This window comes from Platichthys flesus, chromosome 1 (genome assembly GCF_949316205.1).
Source record: "Platichthys flesus chromosome 1, fPlaFle2.1, whole genome shotgun sequence".
Taxonomy (NCBI): domain Eukaryota; kingdom Metazoa; phylum Chordata; class Actinopteri; order Pleuronectiformes; family Pleuronectidae; genus Platichthys; species Platichthys flesus.
Genome location: NC_084945.1, coordinates 5,340,359 through 5,360,510, shown reverse-complemented (window position 1 = coordinate 5,360,510; position 20,152 = coordinate 5,340,359). Strand labels below are relative to the sequence as shown.

At 43.3% G+C, this 20,152-nt stretch overlaps 1 protein-coding gene across 7 annotated transcripts in view; it reads left to right on the top strand.

Moving 5' to 3' along the window:
• Positions 1 to 17,146: 17,146 nt before the first annotated feature.
• neo1a (neogenin 1a) overlaps positions 17,147 to 20,152 on the top strand; it is a 156,748-nt gene continuing 153,742 nt past the window's right edge. For all 7 annotated transcript variants that reach the window (XM_062398682.1, XM_062398599.1, XM_062398516.1 and 4 more), the window contains exon 1: positions 17,147 to 18,048. In XM_062398682.1, the coding sequence (XP_062254666.1) occupies positions 17,958 to 18,048 (91 nt within the window). In that variant the 5' untranslated portion in view covers positions 17,147 to 17,957. The remainder of the gene's footprint in view (positions 18,049 to 20,152) is intronic.

Genomic DNA, 20,152 nt, shown 5'->3' with positions numbered 1-20,152 from the left:
AATATTCTCTTTGTGCTTCTCATTTATGTCTGAACTGAACTTTATCTCTCATGTGACTGGTGTTCATGACTCGCGCTGAAAGTCAGATCAATAATTGAACGATTCCCGGGCATGAATTAGCAAAAACCAATCTTAAATATACATATTGCTTTTGATCGCCGCCCTCCCAAAGCTGGCAGAGGGAATTTTGTAGTCGAGGAGGAGGATCTTTTGTTCTGATCACACTAATGGCGAACAGAAGGGTTTGAATTGTTCCTTAAAGACCTCAACACACCAGAGAACTGCGTTTTCCAACAAGCATCAAGCTTTTCTAAGAGTATATTTGCTGTCTTGGGGCCTGGTTTAATTGGCAGTAGCACCGTAAGTGTCACACAGAATGTCAGCGATAAAAAGAGAGGCTACCGCAAACAAAACTCCCCGGTGTGGTGACAGTGTCGAGAGAGTTTGTGTAAGGTGCTCCACGAGTTCACAGAAGAGCCTGGGTTGATTTCCTGTCATAGCAGCCACACAATTACTCCCAACTCATGTCGGGGAAGGAAAAAGAACAAAGAGGTGCTCGGTGCTGGGAGAAGAACAAGTTTAGTACGAGCAGCTAAATAAAAAGGTTTCCAAATACAACTGGAATAGAAAGTATACCTCCGCCAAAGCAACAGTCCACTTCATAAATTCATAATTTCTGACTGTGAGAGATTTAATCAAGATCGGTTCAATCCTCATTGACAGGTCGGGAGATCAGGACTTTAATAACCTTTATGACTCTAATGAACTTTATTCTGCTCAAATAAGGAGGAAGAGACAAAGACTGGGCCACATTCATCTTTCTGGGTTTTATTTTATTGATTATGCATGCATTTTCTATTACTATTATTATTATTGTTATTAAAGCAAGGTAGTTGAGGGCAAAATATCTTTAATTAAATAAATCCCAGTGTAAAAAGTACAAGCAGCTAAATAAAAAGGCTTCCAAATACAACTGGAATAGAAAGTATACCTCCGCCAAAGCAACAGTCCACTTAAAGTCAATCAGGCTGCACACACTCGTAAATATCAATCCCATAAATATGCATCAATCTTCAAGATCCACATGTTATTTCTTGAGAAATCAGTGAAAATGTTAAAATAAAAACACCCTATCTAGCAAATACCTGGATCTGCCAATTTGTCAAAACCTATCTGGGAACTTTCTTGTTCCAATCTTCCTCAAAGTTTCAAGAAAGCGTTTCAGATTTTTGTTGAAAAATAGTACAAAAAGCAGAAAATTTCACTCATCGATGTGCACATTCATTCACTCACTGGCCTCACACACAGCATGTATGGAGGATTCACATGAATCCAATGCACAGCTGATGTGATTCCATACAGTTTTCCTGTAATGTCCAATCCTGCCAGTGACTTGATATTCTCTTAACTCATTTCAACAAAGTGGGAGATTAGTTCTGATATATTTCACCATTGAAGCCAGCGACTGCTCAATCTCCTGGGAGGGTTTGTCAGAGCACACGACACAAACACCTCAATTCATACAGCAGCTGGTGCAGTAAATGTGTTGTAATTGTCAGTCACACATGGAATCGGGTGTGTTCATAAAATCACACTGAATCTGTTCATCTGCAGTCCATGTGATAATGATGTCGGCTCCAGCACCACTCCTCCCAGTTTCCTCTCAGTTTCCTCCCAACTTTTGGGGGGTTTATTTCGGAGGTTCTAGTTTTCAGGTCTGTTGACTGTTGGTCAGAGTGTTGTGCAGGTGTTGCTCCTGCTCGGAGTCTGTGTATGAAGATGGACGACGTGACGGCTCCCCGATGGTGAAGCCAAATCCTCCTGATTGCCCCCTGGTGGCTGACTGCAGTATAGGTCATTAATCACGTCTCCTCTGTGTTAGTGGATGAGCTAAAGAGTCAAAGTCCACACAGTAGGTGGCGATAAAGTCTACATCAACATTCCGTCAAATACCAGAGAAGAATGCTGGGGTCCAATTAATATTGGGTGGGGCCTTAGAACTAAACGTAAAGAAACCAGTATATAACATTGTTGTGGCTCCACCCCCCAATCGCTGCAGACTCTGGGTAAGAATGAGCATGATTGGCAGTGCCCCCCCCCCCGCCCACACACACACAGACACACACTTACCCCTTGAAGATGTCCTTATTGGGGTGTTGAGCTCCAGAAACTCCTCTGTAGCAACAACCAGTGACTTCACTTCTTTCTCTCTCTCTGCCTCCTCTTCCAGTTGTTTTGTGGCCTGAAGACGTTGGATGCCGATTTGTCCACAAAACCCCAGCGTCCAACTTCCAGTGGGTTAATGGTTTTGCGGTACAACCACCCTCATTATGCTCAGCCGCCAGTTCAGAGTACTGGTGTGCTGCAGCTATCCCCCAGCCTCAAGGAGACAGTAACTATGGGACCTTCTTGGCAGATGTGGACCACATCCCAACATCTGGTCTGATATTTCTTTGTGTGTTCTCAGGTGGGAACATTCTCTCCGCCTCCCCTGGTCAACACACATTTCCCCATTCCTCCCCTGCAGGTACCACACAGCCGGCTGATTGGAGGAAAACCTCTTCTCTCTGTGATCTGCAGTGATGTCTGCAGTAATGACCCCGGCTGGGAGGTGTTACAGGAGCAGATTCGGAGGCGCTATCCTGTTAACAAGGAGTCTGCTGAGACAAGCTGTGAGCAACAACGCTCGGAGACGTGTGAATTCAAGCAAGGCCTGTCCGTGCCAGACAGTTTGTGATCTGCATTTCATTTTCTTCTTTGCTGTTATTGGATATGACACCGGAGGAAAACGAGAGTTCTGCTGAGAAGATACAAAGGAAGACAGATGGTGGCCTTGCAGTTTTTTAGTTTTTTACTCTGTGAGTTGACCCTGTGGAGGTGGGCTTTCGTTTTGTAGATATTTTCTTTTCAATGTCAAACATTAGTTCAAAGTAAGAAAGTGTTTTGCCTTAGCTTGTCATCCCCAATAACAATCTGCAGTAGAAGTGTTAGAATAACTCCTGGTGGACAATAACCCTAAATCTAGGCCATCTGAATCTTTTCATTTAGCACCATATCAAGGGAAACTTTCAGTTTTTCCAATACTTTACATTACATTACGTTTCATTTAGCTGACGCTTTTATCCAAAGCAACTTACAATAAGTGCATTCAACCCCGAGGGTACAGACCCAGGACAACAAGAATCAAGAAAGTAAAAAAAATTCAAAATGAAGCAAAACTACAAAGTGCTATAAGTAAGTGCCATTTAAGTGCTACTAAATTGTTGGTTTAAAAAATTTGTAGTTTCAAAATACCCGTTTCTTTATTATCAAATATCTTTTAAAAACATGCGTTCAACAAATTGCGCGTCAGTCTCATTATTATTTATCTTAATCTATTATTAAGATATTTATCATGACTCATCAGCCCGTTTCAATAGCATCAAATAACTAATTAAAACAGAACTTACTGGAAAATTTGCACAAATATCAGCGGGAAGAGAAATAACGAAACCATCTCTGAATATTTTTTTATTTGACTTGACTATTTAGGTCCATGTTCCATCAACTAACATGGATTTAAAACTTGTGCAGCAGGCAGCCACCAGGTGGCGATCAAGCTGCTTTGGTTTCACTTCAGGGAAGTTGTCATGTCATCCATCTGTCTTGCTCAAGGATACTTAGGTATGTTGACTGGAGGGGCCGGGGATCGATCCACCGACCTTCCAGTTAGTGGTCCAGCTTTACTTTAGCCTTTTAAAATATTTCTATTTAATAGAAATATACACGCTGAGTGCAATGCTGCATAAATCCTGACACACACCTGCTGTCACACACATTGTGTGACAGCCTCACAATAAAGCGTCTGACTGTAGAAGCAACATCAAGTGAAGGCACCCGTCTAATAATCTGCAAAGGAAGATTAGATCCATTATGTATCTCAGATCCAGGTAATGCACCAGCAGCACATGCAAACGATCGCGTCTCAGATGCAGCTCTGATACCCTCACGTTGCTTCCTTGAGAGAACAAAGGGAGAACCATCCATCACGGTGAAAACAACCCTGCTTACCCCGGCGCTCCGTGGGCTACATGCAGAGTCATTCCCCGGGGGATGTATTCCAGACATAATGAGAAAGAAACATCGGGGTAAACAAATCGACTTCTTCTTTTTTTTTGCAGGCAGGCCTAATTACAGGGCAGGAATAAATAACTATTGGAGAAGAGACAAGCACGCCAGTGTAATGCATTGTAATTGGCCACGGGAAGTTAATGCGTCATTTTTCTGCCTGACATGTTGCTGTGGCGTGCTCGGTTCACGGCGAGGTTCCCTGGTCACACACGTGTTCGGCTGCTCTGACATGTGCAGCCTCCTCCCGGATCATTTGGCCTTTTTAACACCTGGTCGGGAGCTTGTGTGTTTTCCATTTTGGCCACAAATTGCTCGTAGTGAATTGAGATGTGTATTTATTCTCTGTCTTCAAGGTCAGAGGAAGAGAAGATAATCACTACATTAGTCTCTGTGTTTTTCAAGTGGAATATGTGACCTGACGATGTGGGATCATCTTAACTGGAAGTCAAATGTGCCCTCGGACAGTCTTCAGTGGGGATCACACTGAGACGCCTCTCTACAGATTTAACCGCTTCCAAAATACCATGGCAGAGCAAAGCGGCTGAATGTGCTCGGGGCTGTTTGGACCCAGTGTCACATTGATGAGCACTGGAACTGCAGACAGCTTTTTAAACTTTTGTGAATTTCTAAAAAAGAAAGAAAAGCCGGGGAAACAAATCATGAGAGCCGGGCGTGTCCCTGGTGCCTCGTGTCATGTTCAGTTTGTTTTAGGAGTTTCTTGTTGAAGTGAACCCGTCTCACCTCCAACCAGCTCCTCTGTCGCTTTAACGGTGTTTTCCCAGCATGCCTTTCAGTATCCAGCGTGGAGCCCAACACTTCAGTCAGAGGTCAACACGTCTACATATATTACTGCAGCCACGCCCGTCGCCCAACACACAACATGTCATGTGATGATTATTTTCATGTAACGCATTTGACCCTGTGGTTTGTATTGCTGAGATCTTATTAAAGAAACAGCCCCCCTCCTTTAATTCCCATCTAATTTGGGCAAACAAGTCACAATAATGAGGAAACCAAATCCACAACATATATATCAACAGTGTGAGATATTAAACACCATGATAGAGGTGTAGTGTCATGTTTTCCACAACCCCTTCAGCAACTGGATTATGTTTCTCCTCTAAGTGGGAAAGGGAATCCCACACATTCATTCATTCATTAGGGAGATTTAAACGTTCCTTTAGGTTTGTTGTTTGTTTGGTTTGAATAGAAAACGCTCGGAGGTGTGTTTGCTCTTTAACTCTCAGCAGATAACACAAACGGCTGATATCAATAATTACCGCCTGCGTAGATAATGTTCTGCAAACAGAGGAATGTTTTGACTTTGGAGTCAGAAGATTGAAATAACAATTAATTAACATTTAATCAAATTAAAAATACTTTCAATCGCATCACATGGTCTTCCTCTGAGGATGGAGCTGCTCTGTGGTCATGGATATGACTGTTCTACATATCCCACAAATTCATACATCTCAATATTTGAAAATATAATCAACAAGTGGGATTTTTTATTAAGAGGAAGACAATTATTTCATCAATGTCCAAATAAGATAATGCTCTAGAGAAAATTCAAAGATACCTTATCTCTCTATAAATATTATTGGATACATTTTGAATTCACATTTTCCTAATCTATCAACTGAATTTGTATAAATAACACTGAGCCTGTTGAGTTGATTAATAATTCAGGAGATATTTAAAAGAGCTTTCATGAAGATTTTGTTGATGTATTTATGTATATTTTTATATATTAGTTTTTAGTATGGATATCATTTATTCATATCCTGTTTCTTGGCTACCACAGAGTCTCCTGAGGAGCTGTATCTTAACGGACGAATTCAATTTATTTGTATCTTAAATACAAATAAGTAAATAGGTAATTGATTCATGTCACTTATGTTAAATATTAGGCATGTGTCATGTTTTCGTGGGTATTTGGTTATTCTGTGTTGACATGGTGAGGTTTTCTTTAATCCATGCTTAATATCTTTCTCTGAACTTTCTCTTGTGTTCTGCTTCGGAAAAACAAGTCTGAATAGTGTAAATTATTCCACATACATGAAGGGGTCCCCGGAATATATTTTATTTTTTGAGTGAGTGTGCAGTTTGGTGCGGATCCCGAGGACAGTGAGTTTAAATGTGGTTTCATGAGAGGACTGTTCGGGCTCGGCAGAGGTTCACGTGTTCTCTGAGTGCCATTGTAGTTCTCTCAGTAATCGTATCTGTCTGTTGTCTTCACGAATACAACTCATAAAACCAAGAATTGTCCAAAACATCAAGGGCGTGATTTGGCAGCGACTCTCCCTTCCGCTCTCTCTCTCTATCTCTCTCTCTCTCTCTCTCTCTCTCTCTCTCTCTCTCGGTCTCTCTCTGGTCAGAGCATTCATGCACTTCATGACAGATGAGGTGGAGTAGAGAGGGGGGGGGGGGGGGGGAAGAAAAAAAAATCCCTAAACTGAATATTCCCCTCTCTGTAATCGTTTCAATCTGTGCTGCCAGAACAGATTGCGGTGTTTTGCTGCCCTGCTGGAGAGCTGTGCATTTCTCCTCCCGCCCCTCTCTTATTTCCTCTCTCCTTCTCTCCCTTCTCCCATTATTGCAATATGGCACTCTCCATTTCATTGTCAGTCTGGGCGGCGCTGCTGCAGCATAGACTCGTTACGCCTGTGCCACAGCCCTCTGGCCACCTCACTGTAGAAGCTGTATGATCATCCATCATGGATAAAACATTGCATTGCAACTCGTGCGGTCGCAAATTCCTGCTCGGCCTGGAAAATGTGCTGGTGAAATTGGCCACCTACTATCACAATGAAGCCGGGGCTCTGTTGGTCAGGTCAAATTGAAAGCATTCTTCTGGGCTCGGGGGGGGGGCACGGAGCATGCAAGATTAGGTGCTGCTTCTTGTTTTGTGTTTTCCCCGTTGATCCCCGAGCCCCAGTTAAGGAGTCGCAGTCACTGTTGATTGGTTAGAGTCCCTTTAAGTGGCCGTGGCAATTCCAACAACAACAGTCGACCTCCTCTGGCAGGAAGAGGGCCCTTAACCACAAGAGCCGGGGCCGGAGGGGGGGGCGGTGGGAGGTGAGCCAGGGGGGAAGGCAGCTTGCGGTCGTGCGTCTCGAAGGAAAGGCTGCATGTGTCGGCCAGACGGCTCCTTAAGTGACTTCACCTCATCTCAGCGGTGCTCATTCCTCCAGATAGGACGTTGACCATTCAGGGAGGGCCGGTATAAAACAAACCATCTGGAGAGAGGACGAGAGGATGTCAACACGCGCCCACACGCCCTGCTCTCCACGGCCCTGCTCTCCACAGAGGGTCGTCCATCTCGTTAGTTCTTTAGTGGCCTGTAATATTCACACATCTCACTCCCCGCCGTCGGAGGAACGGCCGAGTTTGGAAACGCATCGGCGGGGGTTTCCACAACGTCTCCAAATATTTACTCGTTTAAAACAGCGAGAGACTCCGGTTCCTCCGCAGCTGGTTCCTTTAAACAGATCTCAGTAGCTGTAACTCAGAGCGAGGCACCGTGGCAGAATCCATACGGCATCGAGTATTCGTTTTGAAGCCCGTGTGTTTACGCTGCTCGGTTTGTTAGCCTATAGCGTCTCCGGGCAGCCGGGCCCCCTGCTGGGATCTGAGGGAAGCTGCTGCCTTCACAAGATGGAGTCTCGCAGAGAGGAGGGAAGAGATGGGCAGGGGACTCTCGAGATCGCATTATCTTCCACCGTCAAATTCGTTTGAAATGCCAGTTTTGACAAATTACACCTTCCTGCAGCCTAATAACCCCCTCCACCCCCCCCCCACCCCACCCCCTTAAATGCCTTTTCTCCTTCAAGAGCCGTGCTCGAACGTGCATGCACGGCTCACAGGACGTGCAGGAAGTGTCCCTATTTAGCAAATGAACCGGAGATGGAATCACTCAGGCCTGTCGCAGGGTGAACAGACTCATCCGACCAAGAGCTGTTGGACTTAATGGCAGTGATTTGAATTTTCTCTTCCTTTCATTAGGAGCCATTGACATTTCGAGCACACCTGTACGCCATTGTCACGGACTAACCTTTAAAAAAGGAGAGCGATGTGTCTTTTCCCCGCAGAGACCAAAGCCCAGAACAAACGCTCTCTTCTGTCTGCGTTACAATGCTCCGGCTTCTAAAACACAATAAGCCGACTAATGAGGGGGGAAAAAACACAAAGTAAACCATAGAGGAAACGCAATAAACGTCTGAAAACATGCTTTATTAGTGGTAATGCACACTAACTCCTCCTTCACAATCCTATTGGACAGAGACAGTTCATTTCAAGTGTGTGTAAAAGTGTTTTATGTGTGTTTGTTACAAGCTTTAAAAGCTTTAGAGCCGAATCAATCCGTCACACGTACCTGTTCACTGTCAGAGTTTTACATCCTCGTCCTGCAGAGTGAACGTGAAGCTTCTGAGAACCTACAGGAGGAGGCTGAAAGTTGTTTCCTTGTGAGACGTGTTTGTATCTTCGAGGGGTCGGCCCATATCTGGTTTGATGCCAGCTGCAAGTTTCTGGAATTCTTTGCAGGTTGCTTTCAGCTCATGATCCGGCGCCTGTTTGTTGATAGTTTGACTCGGCTCACCATATGTTGTCAAGATTTTTCCATGAGAAAAAAAATAAATCAAAGCGCTCACAAAACGTATCTTTCCGTAGCAGACGCGGGAATTTACGATCTGAGGTTTGTGGTGAAATGGACCCACGTCGAAGCCGTCGGTTCTCCTCCACATATCGAATAATTCAGTCCTCCACACAGATGCAGCTGCAGTTTGGATAAAGTGAGTTGAGTCTTTTCCTGCAGCTCGTGTTGCTTTGAGAACTCGTATATCAAAGTGATGATCGCCAGGCCTCTGACAGGGCTGCACTTTCCTCTGCTGCTCTGGTTCTCCTCCTGATTGAGTTACCTGAGCGTTCGTATACGTTTCCCCTGTTGGTTTTTTCATGTGGTGAACACATTTCCAAATGACCTCACGTTCATTTCCCATGAAAACAAGTTACCGAGTCGACGTCTTCCCTGGAGGCCTCTGTGCTTTACGGTGGCAGATCCAGGATGGAGGCTGCAGCCGCATCGTGGATCATGAGCAGTGGAGAGTAGATTGTAGCTTTTAGAGAGTAGATCATGAATATGTGGTGACAGTGGATTGTGGATCCAAATTGTGAATGGTAAATGTTTTTTTGTTGTGCTCTGTTACACGTGGCAGCTGTTGCACTTCCTGTCCTTGGGAGAGGAATCACTCACCTGTGACTCTCTGGGGTTTGTGGGGATTTAAAAGTTTCCAAATCAAGTTGCACCTTGAACAGATTGTTAGGCCCCATGAGACAAACTGTGACTTGTGAATATGGTTTAAACAAATCATCTCATATCTGATTTGACACCTGATAGAATTGTACATTACATTACATAAATTATATGGCAACAAATTCATGTATGATATCGATAATAATCACAATAAAGGTCAAATTTGTATTCCTTATAAGTTTAACGACAGATTTTTGCTTCAATATTTGCTTTATATCTCCTGTTTGCACAATGTTTGAGCATTATATCAATATACACAGTATATTGAACTTCTGCAGTATTCCTTTTGATGTAAACCATATAAACTGCCTTTATTGATCTGTGTGTTTTATGTTTTGCAGATGGACACTTGTTGACCAGCTCCTTTAAAGTATTTCTGGATGTTTATGCATTCTTAAACATCCCTGCTCAGAATGATAAAACTAGATCAGCTGTGATTTAAACTCCACTTCTGGTATTTACCCATCTGTAATGTCAGCGTTCACATGCCGGCCCACATTTTCCCATTCCATTTTCATCAATATTTCAGATCATATTTCAGACTGTCTTTTGAATTACTTAGGTTATTTTACTTACTGTATTATACATATTCATACATGTGCTTTTTGCATATTGTTTATGGGATATGTGAATATTAGAGTATGTTGAAAAATCTCAGTTTACCTCGGGAGAAGAGGTTTTACTGGAAAATCTGTTTGTGACACCAGGCGGGTCAGTGTCAAAGAAAATCCACAGCATTATGAGCTCAGACTGTCGGAGATCCATGTTTACTCGAAACGCTGTGAGTGCAAAATCTGCCGCTCTGCCCTCTGCCTCCTCTCCGGGACTCGAACCAACCCCTGGCGTCGCTGCCCCAGTTCAGCTGCCCAGTAAGAGGTGATTAGAACAATGATTACCAGCGTCCAGGAGAAGAGTGAAGACGGGGGGGAGAAAGCACTGACATGTGTGAGGCGAGCGGTGCCAATCTCTGAGAATGTGCCCAGGCAAGCACATGTATGATGTGTGTGTTTGTGTATGTGAAGGGGGGGTGCACACCAGCTGCTTCCCGGCTGAGGCAGGTTATGTGTCGTGCAGCAGCAGGTGAGACTTCACCATGTGGCCGTGTGCTGCTGCCATCTTTAGCCCCGGGTCTGGGCCAGGTACACAGCAGCTGTTTGGCTTCTTGGCTAAACAATCTGCACACACACAAACAAACACACACACACACACACACACACACACACACACACACATACACACACACACACATACACAACATTGTACTTCTATTCTAGTGAGCACACTCGTTGGCAGAATGCATTCTCTAGCCCCTTAACCTTAGTCTAACACTTACTCTTAACCAAGTCTTAACCCTTGAATGGCCTTTTTCATAAAAGTGAGGACATTTTGGTTGGTCCTCACTTTTTGATAAATGTGCCTTCAACTTAAAGTTTTGGATTTGCGTCACTGGGACTTGATTTTTGTCCCCATAAGGACGACACGTCTCCATAATGTGTCATATGTCAACAGACTTAAATTCCTACAACATGAGTAATACTTGGACCACACACACACACACACACACACACACACACACACAAAGACTTTGCATTGACTTCCATTCCTTCTCTCTGTACCTAACCACAATTCCCACCTCACACTCACTATTTTGCCACTTTTGTTAAGTTGAGTTGTTTCTGAGACTAAGAATTTAATTTCTGGTAATGAAGTCTGCATTGTGATCGAATATCCTTGAATATCTTGAATAACTGTCTAATTCCATTGATATCTGTCTCTTTAAGTCCTGGCTGCGTCTGATTGACCTCACGTTGCAGGTTTACAGTGGAGAGGCTCTCGTCAGGCAGTGGTCAGCGGATCAGGTGACACTCGGTTCAGAGTGTAAATGATCGTAAGGATGAGCCGCGCTCAGGACGGTTCATCCGGCTCCTCCGCCATCTGAGCCTCGTGCCTCCTAATCCTGCTCCAAATAAGATCAGGATCATGCTGGGATCACATCCCACTCAATGCCAGTATGGGTAATCCACACCAATCATTGGACCGGAGCCGCTCATTTGGTGAAATTATTGGAGGAGTTGTGACACAGACGAGAAACAAAAGTCTAGAGTGGAATAATGTGTCTTTGAAATGATGACGGGATCTAGAATCGAATCAATGTGTGTGTGTGTGTGTGTGTGTGTGTGTGTGTGAGTGTGGAGATTTTCCCTTTAATCTCTACAGATTTAAATTCTTTCTCAGCATATTAACAGCCCTCTGACCAACACTCACACACTTGCAGTGTAACGATGCGTGCACATGCCACCCTGTGCACACGGCTGCTGCTGCTTCGCACAAAATATTTAGAAACGTTTGAAATATTACACTGGACAGCTGCTTCAAGTGCAAGATAATCCACCGTCCTCTCAGTGGAGTAATCTAATGGCCCTCTCCTCCGCTGCCCGGCTGCCATTAGGGCCACTTGATTCACGATGTGCACATCTCTTTAATGTCGGAGATTTCAGATTTGGTATGACCTTGTTCTTTAATCTGTGAGGAACATGATCCCAGAACACGGAGCGCCGGGCTCCACGAGGAAGGAGGGGGGGGAGTGGCGGAGCGGGGAGGCCATAAAAGAATTAGAAGTGAGTTTGAGCCCAGCTGTGTGCACGTACATAATATAATTGGCCCTCGGATGTGCACTGACTTCAACAGGCGGGGATGTAAGGCTTCATTATGAAGAGCAGAGGTGCGCTGTGAGAAGCTCTGCTTGGATCCACATAGTGTTTGTGTAAATGTTTAGATTAGAGTGGGGACATGTACATGTGTCTTGTAGAGGAGACACGTGTTCGGCCATTAGTGAAACATGACCAGTCACGTAAACCCAGATGCACAGTTTGATAATCTGTCTGTATGTTGTCTAGACTGTGTGTATTAAATGTGCCATCACATGAATATCCTGCAACACACACAGAAATTATGACTTTTCCATAGAGAAGAAAACTAAATCAAAAAATAAAACATCATCTTTCAGTTTCCACCATCAGGCGTTTGCCAGGTGTCGTCCCAAGATGACGACAAATCCACCACTGAGAACGTTTTCAGAGTTTATCTGCTGACACAAAGGTTTATAGCATATTAAAGATGTGGAAATGCCTTTTTCTATAAGTCAAATCAGCAGTTTTGAAGATATTTCTTCATGATGTTTTTTGGGAAAGTAGAACTTTTCCAGAGTTGTCTCATCTCCTCATGTTGGACTGTATCTGCACTTGGCCCAGTAACCTGATCCCTGCTGGTAAGAGTTCCTGAATGAGGATGGTGCACTATCTATATATATCTTAAAAAATGATAAATAAGACTCCAGAGTGGAGAGAATGTTGTTTATGGGATTTGATTTTTGTGGCATGTTTAACTTTAATTGGATAATAAGTGTTTATCACAATTTAGACCAGGTCCATGCCTTTTACTTGATTAAATTCAAGTGTAAGTCTTGATTATTCACAATTAATGTAAATTGATGTCAATTTTTGTTTGAAAAATAAATAAATTCCTGATTCATCAAGATCCTTGGATTATTTTTCAAAAAATCTGTCAAAATGTCAAACAAAATAAAACCTTATCTCACAATGTTAAAGAAGTTGACAGAAAACCTCCCTGGATCGGCCCCCAATCCAAAATGAAATGTGTTCTTTCTCGTGTCTCATCCTTCCACCAAGTTTCAATCAAATCTGAAGGTTATTGGTTCAATAGTTGAACCAATGCATAGAACTGCTAACACACAACAAACAGCAGTGACTACATCACCTCGGTGAAGGTGATAAATCAAAGATGTCACATTTGTAAAAGTGGAGCGTCGTATGAAACCAGAATGTAGAAAAACACTAACTTGTTTATCAGTGCTCTCAGTTATTTCTGCATGTATTCATTCATTGGTTCCTAACTGGCAGGTCTGCCTTCTGCTGCTCGTCGGGAGGCATTGCAGTATTTACAGATAACACACTGAATCATTCATGGCTTCTCCTCTGCTGTCCTGCTGAACCGGGCCGATGCTGCGTGACCTTGTTTCCTCCAGATTTATGTCAGGCCCGGTAACAAGTAGACCCAAGTTAGTATGAAGTGGGTGGAAGGACGTCCTCAGACATCCAGAGACCCCGACGGCAGCTAGAGAGCTAAACGCTCACGTTTCAGGGGAATAGTTCAGTGAAGGATGTGACCGATGGTATGGAACACAAGAGCTGCCAATGAAAGAAAGAAAAGATGAATGCCTAATCAAACTTATGAGAAATTTATGAGAAATTGACATTAGTAAATCATTATTATGACAAGGTTAGTCAGAATTATGCCATATTAATGAGAGATTATGAAATAGTACGTCATAATTATGAGGTATGAAACAAATGTAATTTGAGAGTGAATTGAAATTATGAGATATTGGTTCATTATGTTGAGATGTAAAGTCAGCATTATGAGATATGAAGTCATACTTATGACAAGGTCATCATTATTGGATAGTAGGTCAAAATTATGAGAGACTAAGGCGAGTTTATGAAATAATAAGTCATAATTATGAGATATTAAGTTAAATCCATGAGATAACAAGTCAGAATTAGGAGATTGTAAATCAAAATTATGTGATAATAAATCCAGATTATGAAATGTTAAATCATAATCATGAGCTATTAAATAATTATCATTTGAGTGTGAATTGAAATTATGAGATAATGGTTCATTATATATTGAGATGTAAAGTCAGAATTATGGGATATGAAGTCATACTTATGACAAGGTCATCATTATTGGATGGTAAGTCAACATTTTGAGAGAGTAAGTTATAACCATGAGATAACAAGTCAAAATAATGAGATTGTTAATCAAAATTATGTGATATTAAATCAAGATTATGAAGTAGTATGTCATAATTATGATATATTAATTTAATATCATTAGACAGTAAATTGAAATGATGAGATATTATTATGAGATGTAAAGTCATAATTATGAGATTATAATTTGTGGAGATTCATTTCAGGTTGTTATTTTGAGAAACTAGGTCATTATTTTAAGAAAGTTCCTCAAACTGATGACTCATTGTATTTGTTTGTTTGTTTTCATTATTTACAAAGTGGCAGATATGGGTTTCCTTACTGTTTGTGCACAAATGACAAGAGCAGACAAATGATAGGACCTCGGTGAAAGGAAAACAGTGCCGCCCCACAGGTGAGCCCTGAGGCACACCACACACTCAGAGACGCAGACAGAGGGCGTCATTAATTGAGACAGAAAATATTAGTTTTGACAGTTTAAACGAGAGCAGGTCCAGAGCAGCGAAGGGAGACACACAACAAAACAAAATGAGCCTCTTGTCATGGCCCAGGGGGGGCAGTGGTCATGATTAATGTGTCGTGGGTTACATCCGCCAGTGGGGGGAGCTGTTCAATGTGTCTGAGTGAAAGGCTGTTTTTCATTGGGTGACAGCAATGTGAGGATATCACACAGGTCACCCCTCTCTCCTCTTCTCCCTACAGCCAAGTCACAAGCTGCAGGAGAATACTCTGCTTGTTTTCCCTGCTTTCATAATTCTGCTCCATTTCCCTCTGTGCCAAGAAAACACAGGAAGTAAGAGGAGGGAGGCAACTGTCAGACCTTTCACCTTGATGTGATGCTTTTTGTTTTCCTAAAAATAAAGACATTTGTTTCATCTTGTCTTTTATCTTCTGTCATGCAGCTTCGGAATTCTATTGAAGCGACTTGATCTCAAACTGTTAAACCCGTCTTCTGATTTCCAGCCGTGTGAAATCATCTGCTGGAATCAAGCTACAGATATCAGGCCTCTGCGTGTGTGTTTGGATTTCTCGAAAAAAAAAAAAAAATTCTAAACAGGAAAAGATGTTTCCCCCATTATTTGTGCAACGTGTAAACTATTCATGAGGTCGGCTGTGACAGATCAGAAGCTTCACTGAAACTTATTCCTCTTAAACCGTTTGACAGCTGTTTAATCACTGGATTAGTTTAGCAGAGGTAAGAATATTAACTGAGGTTAACTAGTTTCACTGCTGTGGACTTCAGGGCCACAGAGGGCAAGAAGGATTAAGATCATGTTTTACTGCTTTTCAGCTCAACCCCAGTCGGTCCCCTGTAGAAACATGGAAACTGCAGTGAAGGGTAAATCAACCCAAATGATTTGCTGAACACATTCTGACCTCGACTTCTACCGATCAGATTTATAACAGAACCAAACAATGTCAAGAAGGTGCCTGTCAGTAAATGATGAACAGAACTTGGGTAAAGGTTTTTTCCTCCAGGAAATGAATTCAGCTTTTATATTTTAGGCCGTGCGTCATCTTATTTATAATGATGTTGCAGAAAATAGGACAGTCTGGAGGACGGTAACTTTGTGGATGAGACACAGAGCAAACAATGCAAAAGGAAAAAATAAATCAAGATGCATAATGCAACATTTGGCAGAAAACTCCACAGAAAAAGTCATTTGATCTGTCAAGTAGTTATATATAGAGTTGTCCTATAAGTGCAACCATTGAACCGTTTAGCAAACCGGTGCCTTCACAGCTGGATTGATGACCTGCAGGGCCCCCGGGCAGAGACGTGCCGTTGAACTGTTGAACCCTATTATTCACTGTAACTATACATAAATGCTGAGCAGGTCATTATTTCTCCAGAAACGAAGCAGAACTCCAAAGAGGAAATGATTAGTTTAACTGAATTGGCAACAAGTCTGATGATGGTTTTAGTTTTGATCTTTTTTATGTCGCAAACTCGCCCAAATTTCACTGGGAACAGCTTCTCTATTGTTTTCCCACACTTCTTTAATGGTCATCTCAACCTGCGGGTGTGTTTCCTACAGTTGGTTGAGGTTATTCACGTGGGATTCAGGGAGTAATGACACTCGTGGGCCTTTTCTCTTTATTTCTGACATTATATTGAGTGAACAATCAATCCTGTATTGGAGAAACCCACTGGTAGGTGTATTGATAATGGAATAATTCATGGCTGCTGTCTCACGGAACCAAAAGCAAAGGAACAAATCAAGCAGAATGGCCCATTGAGCTGTAATTGATAAACTGATGGATTTGTGTGTTCAACACTTTGATATTGAAGTGGTAAAGTAAAGTACACAACTCCTGGATGAGAGGAAATAATAATCCATTCTTTTTTATTTGATTATTAAACCTTATCCTATTGTTTGTATCTAAAAAGTATTATTTCTGAATAAACAGCCTGGAGGCTTTTGACTTTTACCTGAGGAATAATATTCTGTTTTATTAATCTTAGACTGAGAAGTAACTACAAGTAACGACAATGTGTGTGTTATAGTATAAAGTACAACATTTTTCTCTGATTTGTGGAAAAGTGGAAGTATGAGGTAACAGAAAATAAAAAATACAGAAGTTAGGTAAACTAATGTACGTCTATATTAGTATAACATGGTATATTACATGTAGGCCTACTTGTATAACCTGTTATTGGATTTAATGCAAAGCTACATGGAGGATGTAATGTGAAAAGTTTGATAGAAACATTAATAAAGTTTTTTATATATTATTATGTTAGTTGTATTAACCTCATTACTACCTGGTATGTTACACGTAGACTTGGTTTTGTAATATATTGTTGTTTTTACTGCAAAGAGTTGAAAGGACGATGCAGTGTGAAAAGTATTTGTTGTTGCATCTTGATAAAAACAGATCTGAGAATCTGGGAATGTGTTTATTAGACACATCAAACTTCCTCTACCCTGAACTTGTGAAATGATAAACCAAGTGCACTGTGTGTGTCAGAGGCGGATCTGAGGTGTTGGGTCAGGACTGAAATCCCACACCGTATTTTAGTGTTTGCCTGAGCGCGCACAGGCAGCAGCCGCGATCCAAGCTTCCTGCGTTCCACACCCTGTTTTCCGGGGAGCCTGCGGAGATCCAGCCCTTCAACACGCTTCTTCTCTTACGTCCCGTCCGTGAGCAGTGAGCTGGCCGCGGCGGAGATTTCTCCTTCTGCTCGGATCTAATCTTTTTTTTTTTCCTCGAACCTCCACCGGCTCAGCTCTCTGTTTTCCCCCAAAGTCGTCTCCTCGGCCTCTCGCTTTTACGCACGGGGGGAATCTGGCGCAGATCTCGGGGAGTGGAGTCGGCGGCGCGTCGCTCTCAGCGGTGGTTTTCCTCGTCCTTGCGCTGCGCCTCCGTGGCCATGGATTGATTTCAGTGTTTTCTCTCCGACCTCTCGCCTCGACACAAGTTGAGAAAACAGTGTGCGCGTCTCCGACCTGCGGCTTCATCCCTGCGGCTCCATGGTCCACCCGGACCCTTTGAAGAACTACCTGCCTCCGGATGTTCCTGCGCATTGTAGCACTTTGAACTTTTATTTTTGATACATTTTGTTTTTTGTGTGTTTTTTTTGTTACGGTGTCGTCCCCTTGTTGCGCATTTCCCCAGCAGGAGGTGACCCCCGGGAGCTGGGATATTTACGGATTCATTTTTATTTTTTACATTTTGAAAGTGAAGCTTCCTCTGGGCTCCTGAAGCCTGCAAAGATTCATTTGTGAAAAGTGATGGCCGAGCGGGGAGCTCTGCGGCTCCTCTCTCTCCTCTGGCTCACCTTTCTCTGCACGGAGAGCACCGCGGCCAAGCATGTCGACAAAGGTAAGTCCTCGTGCTCTTCCTCCTTCCCGGTGCCTCTTCCTCCAGGAACTTAGATACGTGGCTGCAGCACTCGCGTGGTTTGGGATCAGAGAAGAGGTAGAGAAAGAGCCGCTGCTGCCTCCGGAGCGCAGACACACGGAGCTAAAGCTGCTAGTCCTGCTGCTCGGGGGCTCCTCCTTTAACCCGAACTTCCACTAAACTACGCTGCTTCTTTTCATAACACACACTTTACCCGCTCCAGGGCTGCAGAGCAACATGCACCTTCTCCTTTGTGTGCAAAAATAGGATTCACACACATGTGGCCGAGGTGTTCTGGGGTTATTTTGTGTGGTTGTGCAACTGGATTCCAGAGGGTTTGGATTGTGCATCATCTTTAAAAAAAAAGAAAGAAGAAGAAGCAGCACAGGATGTAAAGAGGTGATTAGTGTTTTCACTTGTCAGGTAATAAGGCCGCATCATCACTCCTGCAGACGTCTCATTAACTGGGCGTCAATACATGTTTGGCTGATGGATAAACAGAAGCTTATTCATTTGCTGCTGGTAATTGTTTTTTTTTGTTGAGGGAACTGCAATGAGCACTTATTCCAACTGGTGGCCCCTCAGCGCGGAGACGTGTGGAGCACCAGCTCTCTGTGATGGGCACTCCAGGGCCACCAGATGCATTGGAGATAGAGAGAAAGAAGAACAGAGGGTCCTCCCAGCAGCCTTTGCAGCGAACACAGCTCCAGCTCTTATCACGGACCCCCATCATGCCAGAGTTCTTTATCGTTTTTTCTCTTTTTTGTTTAAAGCTGTGAGACGCAGCAGCATGTGGTCTTGGAAAGCTGCGAATGTAACTGACTCTTGTGCAACATGGCCCAATATCTCCCACCCAATCTTTCGCATGATATGCAAAATAGTCCTGGGTATGTGTGTCAAAAATAAAAGAAGCCATCCACCCCCCCTTTTGGAAAGCTGAACGGTTCCTTTCCCAGTTTTTTTTATAAAGAATGATGGTGCAAAGGGCCTTGGAATGATGGGCCACTGCTAGAGCTGCTGCTAGAGCTGCTGCTATAGAGCTGGTGCTGGGGTCTCTTCCATGGAGTCTGATGAAAGAGCTCTGCAGTGGTGGAAGGGGAGAGAGAGAGAGAGAGAGAGAGGGAGGAAGAAAAAAACGAAAACCCCTCCTTGGCTTTGCCACAGATCAGTACAAAAGAGAGAGATGGGGGTAGGGTGAACCAGGCCGACTGTCTGGAAAGTAATAAAACCAGGAGATTAGGGGACCAGGGAGTTCCTCTGGGAGCTCTGATTGATTCCAGAGAATTGGACGGGGACCCACACGCAGAGCGAGTCTCAAATTACTAATTGCGGGGTCCCCTGCTCCGAAAATATCTGTTTATTCAAAACACATTTCTTTTGAGGTCCCGGCTTGTGGCCGGAACTTTATCTTTTATCAGAGGTTGGCAGAGTCGCAGCTTCGAGAGTTTCTGTCCCTTCCATTTATTTCGGGAACAACACACACAAATAGATTGTGTCACTTTTTCTTTTGTTGTTTCACTTTGGAATAACCTGTCAAAGTTCAACCAGACTGCTGCTATATCTTCTTTATTTTTTTTTTACCACTTCCTCGTCTGTAGTTTAAAGTTGTTAGAAGTTGAAATAAATTGCCCCAGAAGTTTGGGCTTTTGTAAACAAGTGCCTGTTAGAGGAGTGTAAAATCCATTTAGGCTCTATCTTATCTCTGTAATCCTGCTGGGGGGGGGGGGGGGGGGGATTGTGTGCTGATTGTATCCCAGAGGACAATGCAAATAACTTGCTGAAATGTGTAAACATTTGGCACCCCCCCCCCCCCCCCCCCTGCTCTTACAGACCAGTCTCTGGGGCTTTATCCCTGCAGACCACCTCAGACGCAGCTCCGCTCAGACTCTGTAAACAACCGGCGTTTCTCTTCTGAGCGTTTAAGGTTCTTCTCCGTGGACCAATTTGCCACCTTTTGTGTTGTTGCTTGTGGAAAAGCCCCGGTGCCCCCCCCAGTTGTTTGTGGGTAAAGAAAGCTGAAATCTGGATCTGATTCACCCTTGGATTTCAACAATAACACAGAGCTCACCCTCGGCTCACAGTGGAA